The 12,046-nt window shown below is 50.0% G+C and overlaps 1 protein-coding gene across 3 annotated transcripts in view; it reads left to right on the top strand.

The window, feature by feature from the left end:
• Asap2 (ArfGAP with SH3 domain, ankyrin repeat and PH domain 2) overlaps window positions 1–12,046 on the top strand; it is a 168,475-nt gene that overhangs the window by 52,994 nt on the left and 103,435 nt on the right. For all 3 annotated transcript variants that reach the window (XM_052186046.1, XM_052186047.1, XM_052186048.1), the window contains exon 2: window positions 8,758–8,830. In XM_052186046.1, the coding sequence (XP_052042006.1) occupies window positions 8,758–8,830 (73 nt within the window). The remainder of the gene's footprint in view (window positions 1–8,757; window positions 8,831–12,046) is intronic.

The following is a 12,046-nucleotide window of genomic DNA, read 5'->3' as shown; positions in this document are numbered from 1 at the left end:
CATGGGGTTAGAGCCATGGCGTGTGCTATGTGTGATGGTGTCCCCAGTCAGAGCCTGTCACCTCAGGAAGCAAAGCCCTCCTTAGTTTTGAAGACTTAAGGGCGGGGAGTGTGAGATTGCCTCCCTCCTCTCTTTTTGTTACAGAAGTTATGTGGCTTGCTTGAGCCGAGTTTCCTAGGGAAATCAGTCTTGCCTAGAATCCCATTGTCTTCTGGGCCTCGGAAGATACAGAGGCTGACCTCAGCCCCAGCTAATGGTCACCTGCCAGTCTCCCAGCCTCCGTGTCTGTCTCTGCAACAGCACAGGCAAATGGCCTGCAGCGCCGTTCATTCTCTCTTGACCTTCTCTGTCCTCCATGCCTTCAGTAATGGCTGGACATAGCCTGGGATGATATCCTCTGGACATAGCCTGGGATGATATCCTCTGGACATAGCCTGGGATGATATCCTCTGGACATAGCCTGGGATGATATCCTCTGGACATAGCCTGGGATGATATCCTCTGGACATAGCCTGGGATGATATCCTCTGGTGTGTGCATGGTTCTTCTCCTGCCTCCTGCCGTGGCTCATCTCCTGCCTCAGTACTGTACTCTGCTTGCAGTCGGAGGAGCACCAAGTGGGATTGATTGTCAGTTACATAGATAGACATCAGGACCTGGGACCATCCAGGGTCCCTCGTGGCCTGCTGGCTCCTCCCTGGGAAAGGACACCTTGCGGGCTGTGCCAGCAGCCTCTGTATGCCACCCCCGCATTGTCGCCCTGCGGGCTTTCCTTTCCTGATCTCCTCAGGCACTTGCAAGCTTTTCGCCTGTTTCAGAAGTCAGTGTTGAAGCATGACAGGGCGTCAGGCATCTGTTCCCTTTTCTCTTAACAGTGACCATAGCATAGTCTTAATTAGCAGCTGGGTGTGTCCCCATCGGTGTCTGCAGGGGATTTAGTCTCCTGTGAAGTTGTTTCTGAAAGTTGATGAAACTGAAGTTGCTCCTCATAGATCCACCATTTCTGCCTGGGATGTGTGGGACATCTGAGGATGGGTGTGCCCTGCCCTTACCTGTGCATTCCACACAGGCCCATTACCCTCAGTCACTGCAGACTGCTGCCTAGCGCCTGATGGTTTCCGCATAGTTGAATCTCTCGGGTGATGACAACTTTGGGTTTTCCTCATTTTCCAGTTCTAAAAGTGTTATTGAGAATGTCTTTGCAGACCCAGTTTGTGGGAAAAGAGGGAAATGGATTTCAGCCCTGGAATGGCAGGGTAAAGGTGAGACACTTGGCTCCCTTCTCCCCGTGTGTGCCGAAGCCTTCTGCTGTGGTTTCCCCACCTTTCGCCTGACTTCTTTGTTGGTCAGCGTTTCCTGGTTGCCCTGAGCCTCCTGTGGCCTCTGTGTCCACATCCAGAGAGCTTTGGGGTGAGGCTTCTACCCACAGGCTGGGTTAGCTTACCCTCCTCTGCAGCCCACAGAGCTGCTTTCACGTTAATCGTTTATTTATCCTTAAATAAACGAATGCATAAGCACCCTCTGGTAAATCGTCCAATGAGTGCCAGAAATCTAGTCTCTTGGCATCATTTTTACCTCTCCTCCGGAGCCGCTGCGTGATGGCTTCCTGTACCACCCCACCAAGGATTCTCCGTGTTTATTTTTACATGTGGGAATATGTAGCCTTGAGTATCTCTGCATTCTTCGTTGTTTAATGTATTCCTTCCATGTGTTGTTATGGTCAAAGGTAAACAAACTCTCAGTGGAAGGATAGTGGAAAAGGAGACAAGGTGTAGAATATCGAAATCCTTTTTATCTGCCTTTGTTTAAACCCCAAACATAGCGAATGCACCCAGGCTAATGACTTGTTACTGCGCCTTATCTTTTTTCCCCTTGCTTTCTTTCAGCTGTTGTTGTTGTTGTTGTTGTTGAGAGTCTTACACTCTAGCCTATGCAAAAGTTGCAGCAATCCTTCTGCCTCAGCCTCCTGGGTGCTGGAATTTAAGGAGTGGGTTACCGAACCTGGCATGCTTCCAGTGTGTGTGTGAGTGTGTGTGTGTGTATGTGTGTGTGTGTGTGACTGGTTTATGATGAAGATGGTCCATTCTTCTCTACTTTGCTGTGATGGGATTTCTTTTTTCTTTTTTTTTTTTTCCCTTTCCGAGACAGGGTTTCTCTGTATAGTCCTGGCTGTCCTGGAACTCACTCTGTAGACTTAGAAATCCGCCTGCCTCTGCCTCCCAAGTGCTGGGATTACAGGCGTGCGCCACCACGCCCAGCTTGGGATTTCTTTTTTTTAATACTTATAATCTCATCTCCTGAAGCACACTACTGCTTGTTTCTTGTGTACCTTGCTGTGTGCACAGGGGAGGACAGTTCTGCGGAGTGAGCTGTGCCAGGGTACAGCCTGCTTTCCTACCCATGCACAGTGGTCAGTGAGTTGGTAAGGTGGTGTCCTGTGATGGTGGCACCTTCCTCTGAAGGTGAGCTCGCTGGCCAGGCTGCGATAGGAACAGAATCCAACTTGTAGCAACCATGATTAGGACAAACATGGAGCCAGGTTTTGGTTTTCGTTGCCTGTCCTGCAGTGTCACATATATGAATATTCGATTAAATCTTTTAGTAAGCTTGTAGGTTGCCAGGCACAGCACAGTGGCACATGTAGCCTTGCCTTTTAGTTTGGGTTTTTACAGTATAATATTGTGTGTGTTCTGTTTTTAGTATTTTTGTCAAAATCATTTGTATTCTGTGCACACAAAGGCTGTTCTGTTATGCTCTGGAGCCCTCTTTGGTACAAATTCGTGGCGATTTGTCTAGGCTAACCCTCCGACACACTTGTGGGGTTGTCCAGTTTGGGGCTGTCTTGAAGAGCGTTATGTGTATCCTTGTGTTTGACTTCTGTCATTAGAGAATAACCACGTGACCCCCCCTGGCTTGTCCAGAGGTGCACACATGTCACACAGCTTCCATTTAGCTTGAGTATGAACTTGTGTTAATTGTGAACGACTCCTGCTCCTCTCCTGGCCTTGCTTCATTCCCAGGGGAGGGCAGGCCCATTATCGCCCTGCTTCATGGCGAGCTCACAGCTGTCATGTGGCCCCGTGCGTCCCCGATGGCTTTCTGTAGGCGGTCGTTCCTTTGTCACTGTCCTTTATGCACTGTACTTTGCTCAAAGTCAAGTGTGCGATGAAACCGGGCTGCCATTGATGTCTGCGTGACTGTCCTGGCAGAGCTGCCCTTGGGTGTGCTTGGGTTCGTTAGCTGGCTTTCAAAACTGTCACTTCCTCTTAGGTTGGCCCTTTATAAATAGGGTTGGGGGAGACAGGGTGGGCCAAGGGGGAGGACACAGGTGGGGCCAGCTCCAACTGAGATGCCTGTGGTCTGTTGCCTGTGTCCGTCGGACATTATCTTTGGGTTCTGGGAAGGAAGTTGGCCCTTTCCCTCTCATGTTGGCTCCATTTGAGATCCCAGAGTGATGGACCAACTTGGTCCTGGACCTGTAGGATCCAGTGCTTCCAGGACAGGGCCTAAGGGACAGGCTGGCTGATGCCATGGAAGGGATGTGTGGTGGTTTGTATATGCTTGGCCCCAGGGAATGGCACTGTTAGGAGGTGTGGCCTGTTAGAGTAGGTGTGTCACTGTGGGTGTGGGCTTAAGACCCTCACCCTAGTTCTCCGGAAGCCAGTCTTCCACTAGCAGCCTTCAGATGAAGATGCTGAACTCTCAGCTCCACCAGCGCCATGCCTGCCTGGGACAGTAGACTGAATCTCTGAACCTGTAAGCCAGCCCCGATTAGATGTTGTCCTTTTAAGAGTTGGTATCTGTTCATAGCACTAAAACCGTAACTAAGCCAGGGTGCTTTTCATGGACCATCTAAGTCAGAGGCAGCAAACTTCTCCCGTAAAGGGCCAGATGGTAATTAAATAAATTCCCACAAATATTTATAGTGAAAAATCAAAACATACCCAATAGTCAAGTCCCACGATTGAGGGAGGTGGGATTGTTCTGAGGGCTGTGGTAATGCGTCCTCAGAAAAGGTGGGTCAGAGTGGGCCTTCTCTCACCCTTTACCACATCCACCTGACATAGCCACCCATCAAAACCGTTAGATTGTGACCAAACAAGGGTTTCCCACTCCTGAGCCAGACCAGCTCCTTTGGCAGACGGTGGAGGTCACCCCTCCACTTAGCCTATCATCAGGATGAAGGAACCTGCCTGCTAAGGTTATGGAACCTAAGAGGAGATGGACTGACCTAGCCTGTATAGAGAGGGTGGTGTGTGACGGGATGCTGGTACTAAGCTATGGAATGAGGAGCAGCAGGCTGCCTGGGTGGTTTCCCTGGCCCTGGGACAGACCCTCAAGTGCACAGAGGGACCTTCAGAGGCAGAGAAAGAAGAGCGCTAAGGGCATTTTGGAACCATCAGGATGTCTATGTGGCTGAAGCTCTCTGTGCAGACAGCTGTATGCAGATGTGACCTGTCAGTGTTTTTCACTTTAATTGAATCTCCTGCATCTTGTGGCTACTGTGTGGGGCAACCGGGTGTGAAAATGCAGCGAGCGGGTGGTGTGAGCGTCTCTCTGGTGGTGTGAGGGTCTCTCTGGTGGTGTGAGGGTCTCTGGTGGTGTGAGGGTCTCTCTGGTGGTGTGAGGGTCTCTCTGGTGGTGTGAGGGTCTCTGGTGGTGTGAGGGTCACTCTGGTGGTGTGAGGGTCACTCTGGTGGTGGGTTTCCTATGACCCACAGTCTCTGTTCCCTCCCCCTGCTCACCGTCTTCAATTACCACTCCAACAGTTGTTTGTTTTCCTTGGAAATATTTGAGACACATCCCTACAGTCTTATTTATGCAATAAACTTAATCTGTTAAGCTTGCTTTACAAATTAGAGGTCAGCTTGAGTCTAGTCCCTCTGAGTTTATAGGGTTTGGCCAGACATCAGCTGCGGGCCAGGCCAGCCCTCTTTTGCATCTTTATTGATTAGACAGTTCTGTATGCTGGTAGTTTGCCCACATGTCTGGGTGTAGGGTTGTCTCCTTATTCCTTCTGGGCTTGAGTAGTTGTGGAAGAAGGGGTGGTGGGAGGTTTGTTCCCATTAGAGTCTCAGCCACATTGCAGGTATCTTTGATTTCTGGAGACCGCCAAAAGCCTTCTTATTGTTCTGGCTTTAAGGTTTTGGCAAAGCTTTTTATAGACCATAGATACAAGTCTCTTTTTGTCTTAATCATACTCATTCCTCCTGACTGGCTTAATCTTGATCTATAAATACACGTCGTGATGGGGGTACGTTTTAGAAGGGAGGGAACGGCTTTTCCCTTGTGTGGATTTTAATTATAATTACCTCTGCCACCAAGTGCCAAACTCACCTTCACTTCACTCTCTGCTGAACAGCCAGGGGAAGGCAGCAGCTAGTGTTTGTTTATCTACTCATTCTCGAGGCCGGAAGCGGCTTCCTTTCAACAACAGGGACAGGACTCAGACGGAGCGTATTTTTATAAGACTTCTGTGCTGCCTGTGATAGGAGAGAGCTTGGTCTCCAAAGCCCTGAGTGGGGTGTTATCCAGGTTCTGCCTCGTTGCAGAGTACCAGCTCCTGGTACCTCAGTAGCTCGCCACCTCCAGCCCCTGCTTCTGAACAGGACTGAGCTGTACTCCACAGACACAGGCGTGCCCTGTGCCCTGGGCTTACCAGTGGGCAGAGCCATTAACTCTCCTGGAGAGAAGCAGGCTAGCTTGTTAGCCGATTACCCAGGAGTCCAACCCACAGATGGAGCCTGATTGGTTTCTGAGTCAGTGCGGCAACAGCCAGTTCCTTCATCTTTGGCCACTCCTGGAATCACTTCCTGCCTGCCTCTAGCGGCCCTGAGTTATTACAGTGCACTCTCTCAGGAAGGTCCACAGCTTAATAGGGTCGCACTCCTTGGCAGGCTCTCTGCACAATGGGTGCACAATGCACACTAACCCCTGCACACTAGCCCCTGGCCTTAGAGAAAGTCACTGTGGAAGGTAACGAGCAATGAAGGTAGTTTTATTGGTATTTCAGAACTCAGTGTGTTTAAGTGTTACTGGGTGCGCAGGTGAAGCCACGGCAGTGGTCAGCACTGCTGCAGGGGCAGCACCCAAGCGTGGCAGAGCAGGTCACTGTACAAGGCTTGTCCTTCTGCACGGTTACCTTTCCTGGATCCCTTTCCTGGTTTGCTCGCCGTTACATCTCCACTAGCCGCCTAAGCATCAGGCATGTACCAGGTGCTTAGTAACTCTCAGCTGAAACCCTGGACAAGCACAGACACTGTGGGCCAACCAAAGATGAGTTGCTATGAAGGGATGTTGGGTAGCTTTGCTGGAGGGCCAGAGGAACCTGTGAGCCAGCCTGTGTAGGCGGGGGTCAAGGGGTAGGAGAATATTCCAGGGAATTGACAGTGTTGGGAAGTTGAAGGAAGCAGTGAGTTGGGTGAGTGTAAACCAGTTCACCAGGACAAGAGCTTGGGGGATAACCGGAAGTGAAGAAGACAGCCGGGGGTGTGGATGGATGGATGGGCCAGGAAAGCTCAGAGCACAGGAGATAGTGCTACTTATGTGAGTTGGGTGTTATGAGTGCCAGGAAGCATGTGATGTTTTCTCCTTTTACACTGTGCACTCAGAGCTTTTTGGCAAGTGTTGCTGAGTGATTTCCAGGGAGCTCAGCTCTGCTGCTGTGGGTTTCCTATGCTGCCTGGGAGGAGGGTAGGAGGGAGGGTGGGAGGAGGCTGGCCCTTCTTGTTTAAATACAGGTCAGATACATTCTGGTCGATTGCAGAGACTGGCCAAGACAGATTCTTCAGCAAGAGTCGTGCACTGCATGATTACTAGATCAAATGTGTTTTGTAGCAAGGACCTGTCACATGGGAAGGGAACTCCCAGCTGTGACAGCACACTGATTCATGTCTGTATGTCAGGCTCTGCTCGCCGACACATGGGCGGTGGCTGTCCAGGAACCAGTGTTTCTGATACAGCCTGAGCAAACACTGCTTGGAGACTGGAGGACTGGGGAGGACTGGAGAGGCTGTGAGGGACAGTTCAGTGCAGTGTTTGTGGGTTAGTTACTGTTTCCCCTTGAGATGTAAAATGCCCTGTTATATGACAAGGTCCAGAGTGGACCATTCAGAAACATTAAGAGTTCACTTGGGGCTAAGGGAGATGGCTGTAGGTAAGAGAGTTTGCTCTACAAGCATGAGGCCTTCAGTTTTAAAACAACAACAAAACAACCCAGAGACCACACTGTAAAAAAAGCCAGGCACAGCCCTAACCCCAGAGCTGGAAGGTGGGGACAGGTGGATCTGGGAGTTAAATAGCCAGAACAGCTCTGTCCCCAAGGGCACAGGGTGGGAAGTGATGAAGAAGGACATCAAGTGTCCCTTTCTGATTTCCACAGGTGTGCACCCCCCCAACATACACATACACACACATCATGGTCCCACATAAAAAGCCAGATGTGGTAGTAGGTGCCTGTAACCCAGCACTGAGGTTGAGGCATATCTCTGGGACATAAACAGCACACTTAAAATCATTCCCTATACACAAAAAGCTGACTCATTATAAGAAATTTTGATACAAGGCCAGCCTGTGCTATATAATATGGCAAGGCTGTCTTTAAAACCAAACCTGGGATATTTAGCTCTGTGTGTGCTTGCCTAGGGCCAGGGTTTAATCTTGACACACCTAAGGGGTACATCCTGTATGTTCAGACACATACACACGGTAGTGTGATAAGAACTATTTTTTCCCCTTACACTATATTTGGTGCCTCTAGATCACCGTTCCATTTAAAATTGTCAGCTCCAATCTCCTCTGTCCTTTATACCCCAGAAAAATAGCCATTGCGGCCTCAGCCTGAGGACTTACAGAGGCCAATGCTGGAAGCTCGTTTAGATGACAGGTCACTTTGGTGTTTTAAATAGACACCGCCCTTACTACTCACTGGTCCTCACTCTCACAGTTCCCAGTGAGCTCAGTCTCCTGTCCCAGCCACTTGGTGTCCTTTGATCAACTGAAATGTTTAACTGGGTTGTGGGAGAGTGTTCGAGCTCTCCCTTTGGTGGACGCTTAGCTGGGAATAAATCCTCAAGTTTGATGATTCACTGTACCCATTGTTGAACACCTACTATGTGCAGATGTTGTGAGTGCCACTTACTGCTGCTCTTTGAAGGTGGCTCTGTAAATGTTTGCTGAATATTAACCACGTGAGTGTTTGTTTAATCATTCAGCTTTGCAAAGCTGTTACAGCTGGATTTTGGAAGCGAAATCCGAGGCTTGGAGAGGCTTAGAAACAAGCTTCCCCAACCCAGCTAATAGCTTCACAAATGCAAAGCTGCCTTTGTGTGGGGGGCAGGTCTGGTTCTGTGACTTGGCTGCCCATTCTTTGGAGCCTGCAGGGCAGGCCAGGGCAGAGCAGAGCGCTCTTTGTGGGGAAGGGCACTTGGTATCCTTGAGTCTGCTCTTTCTTTCAAAGTGAGAGGGCTCTGATGTGGCTGTCAGATTCACTTGCCTCAGTAGAGTGCTGTCCAGCAGGTGATATGGGCAGAGGCATTGTGTATGCTTCAGGTGCCTGATATGTGGGAATTGGTTTTCTGTAAACCAATTGAACTGCTACTCTGTGAGCTGTGAAAGACTAAACTAAGCAAAGGCTCAACCCATAGAAGCAGCCCAGGTCCTTGCAATCGGAACCCCAGAAGGTTCTCACTGCTGCTGGCTGTAGTTACAGTCTGAATGCAAACATGTTATTAATTCACATACTTTCTGTTATTTTAGGCTTTGGACGTGGACCGGATGGTTCTTTACAAAATGAAGAAATCTGTGAAGGCAATCAATATCTCTGGGCTGGGTGAGTCCTCTCTGTTCCCTGGGGCGGGAAGGGGGTGAAGTCCTGATCTTAGACACCACTTGACAGTAAGTGTTGAACCTCCTGCACTGAGCATACAGACCAGAGTCACTGGGACGCCTACTCCAGAAATAGGTTTTATTTACCTGGAGTCTGGTTCAGGAACAGTCCCCTGCCTCTGTCTGCCCTTGCATGAGCCTACTCTGTCAGACTGGATGGCAGAAGCATCGCTTGTGTTCAGTCTGTGCTGTGAGTCACAGCAGACTTCTCTCGGTGTTTCTCACCTCTCCTATCATTTCCTAGTTTGGAAAGAAAATGAGGAAACACACAAGCATAATCCACTAACTATCCATTACTATTTGATTGACTTATAAATGTACTGAAGAAAAAAAATTCACCTCAGAACCGGGGAGAGCACAGTTGCTCCGATATTTGCCAAGAACATGAGGTAAAGCCTGGGTTTGGTTCCCAGCACCTGGGGCATGTGTGGGTGATTCTAGTGCAGGAAGTGGAAGCAGAAGGATCAAAAGTTCGAGGCTAGCCCGGACTGCATGAGACCCCGTCTCAAAACAAAACAAGAGTCCCTGGAACTTTTGGCTTAAAGTCAGCAGGCTGTGCAGATTGTCGGAAGGCTGCCCCGCACAAATACTGTTAATGATGGAAAATATTTCTGAAAAGTCACCAGATGTCTGCGTGGCCTCATTCAGAAGGAAGGTGTCAGCCTTCAGAAAGCAGAAATAGTGATGGTGGCAGAAGTTTAAAAGAGGCTGGTAGGTATGGGGCAAGTGGGCCCTGCTCGGTGTGAACACTCTGGGCAGAGGCGGCCTTCCAGATGCCCCACCGCTGAGGCTTGTGCAGTTAGTGCTGAGCGTGAGCCGAGGGCAGCTCCTGCGGTTATGCTCACACTAGAGGGGCTAGGGAGGATAAGAACTTCTAGACTGTTCCACACCCTCTGACATCATCCCGTCCTCCTGTCCAATAACTACTCCTACTAAAAGGAGACACCTCAAGGTAAGGGGGTCACCGTACAGATACCTGCGGGCCTGAACACCCCTCTAGACCCATACACAGGCTCCCAGACTCCTGCACTTCTCAGGGCTGCTTTCCCACAGGCTGGCTAGCCGTTTGCTCCAGGATCTACCTGTCGTGCTGTCCACCTGAAGGGTAAGGCAGAGCCAGGATGAGTGGTTCCATGGGGCTCGGCTCCAGATAGAATGAACACAGGGGATTTGTTAGACTGCATCACACAGTATGGTCTGCATGATCTAATAGTGGCTGTCAGCACAACAGAGAGTCACAGACCCGCTGGTGCACCAGCCTGGATGCACGAGCAGCCCTCATCGGGAACTGAGAGCCGAGAGAATCCTGGGAGAGTTTTGGTCATCAGTCTGAGACAGGAGACCCAAGAAGCTGGGTTCTGGTGTTGGAAGGCACAGAGTAGGTGCCCTCACAGAGGGCAAGGTGGGCAGGCTAACACCAGTCAGCGTCCCCCCAGAACTCCTTACGTCCAGGCCCCTGCCGGAAGGTACTGCCCACTCTTTGGGAGTGCTCCCTCTGCTTCTCTAGGAGCACTCTTCTAGACTTGCCCAGAGGTGCATCTCTTGGTTGATGTTGACTCCATGCCCAGTTGAGGTTGTAACCAGGGTTAACTTTCACAGTGGTCTCTTGAAGACTTAGGGTCAGATTTACAGAAGATGTGTAAGACCTCCACAGTGAGGTCCTCCAAATGCTGCCGCAGAAACAGAGACATCCTAAATAAGACATGTGAGAGGGGCGGGAGGCTCGGTACTGCAGAGAGCCCAAGTCACTCCCTGGTCCCAGTCAGAACAAGCAGGAACAAAGGACAAGATGATTCTTACACGTGTGTGGAGGGCTGGAAGGTGGTCCTCTGCCTTGGGCCCTGTCCTGCAGAAGGCATGGGGACAATAATATCCTGTGAACACTTACCATGGGCCCTCGGCTTCCTGTGCATTGTGATAACCTGGACAACAGACGGCTCCTGTTAGACAGCAGGAGGGGCCAGCAGAACAGAGCTGTTCAGTCACAAAGCCATTGCCCAGCTGCCTTCAGTGTATCTAGCACCTTGTTGCTTCTCAGGAGGCCAAGAACTTACTAAGGGACAGGATGCTCAACTGTTGACAAATCCAGATTTCACAAAGCATCTCAGGAGAATTTATTTTAATTCTTAAAAATTGAATTTTCACCAGGCGGTGGTGGCACATGCCTGTGATCCCAACACTTGGGAGGCAGAGGCAGGTGGATTTCTGAGTTCGAGGCCAGCCTGGTCTACAGAGTGAGGTCCAGGACAGCCAGAGCTATACAGGGAAACCCTGTCTCGAAAAAACAAACAAACAAATGGATTCTCTTGGCTTTTTTGAGTTTATAATTTGGAGAGTATTATATGCATTGTATGAAAGATACTGTATTTGGGTCAGATTGAAGAAAAGTGATTTCATCATCACATGTCAAAAAGACTTGATCAGAGACCAAAAGGTTATCTTTTTAAAGTGAGTCAGTGTGGCTCGTGTGCAGGCTGATGTGCGTGTCCATCAGCCTCGATGCACCCATGCGTCTCTTAGTTGCCTTTCTGACCCACATTGCTGTGCATGAACCATAAACCTCATTCCACCACCTGTCTTCCTGGAAGCATTTTAGAAATAAAGACCAGAGTCACTGCTGAGTCTGCTTAAAATCCAGCAGAATTCTTCTTATTCACACATTATTCATAGTGGACATGAGCTCCATTCAGAACATGGGAAAGATGAGGGAGACCTGTAGGAGCCGTAGAAATGGGGGCGGAGCCATAGAAATGGGGGCGGAGCCGTAGAAATGGGGGCGGAGCCGTAGAAATGGGGGCGGAGCCGTAGAAATGGGGGCGGAGCATCAGTAGAAATGGGGGTGGAGCACCAGTAGACAGAATTCTACCAGAACCACGGACAGTTTCAATGTGTAAATATGGGTTGTTAGGTGACATTGTTACCTTGATCTCTTCCATGTTCAAGTGGTCCTGAAGCCACAGCTGCCATGTTTAGTGGACTCTGCAGGAGGAACCAGGTGAGGCCCAGTCTCCCACGTATCCCCTGGGCGCAGGCCACCCATCAGAGGTCCATTCCCCATGCCCACGTGCACATCTTTGATTACCTCACCATTTCCTGATCTTGCCTCGCTGTGGCCTCCCTCCATGCACACTGTTTGATCAAACTGCTGCCGTTTCTTCTT

This window comes from Apodemus sylvaticus, chromosome 6 (genome assembly GCF_947179515.1).
Source record: "Apodemus sylvaticus chromosome 6, mApoSyl1.1, whole genome shotgun sequence".
NCBI classification, from domain to species: Eukaryota; Metazoa; Chordata; class Mammalia; order Rodentia; family Muridae; genus Apodemus; species Apodemus sylvaticus.
Note: the sequence above shows the minus strand (reverse complement) of the source record. Positions and strands in the feature narration are given on the sequence as shown.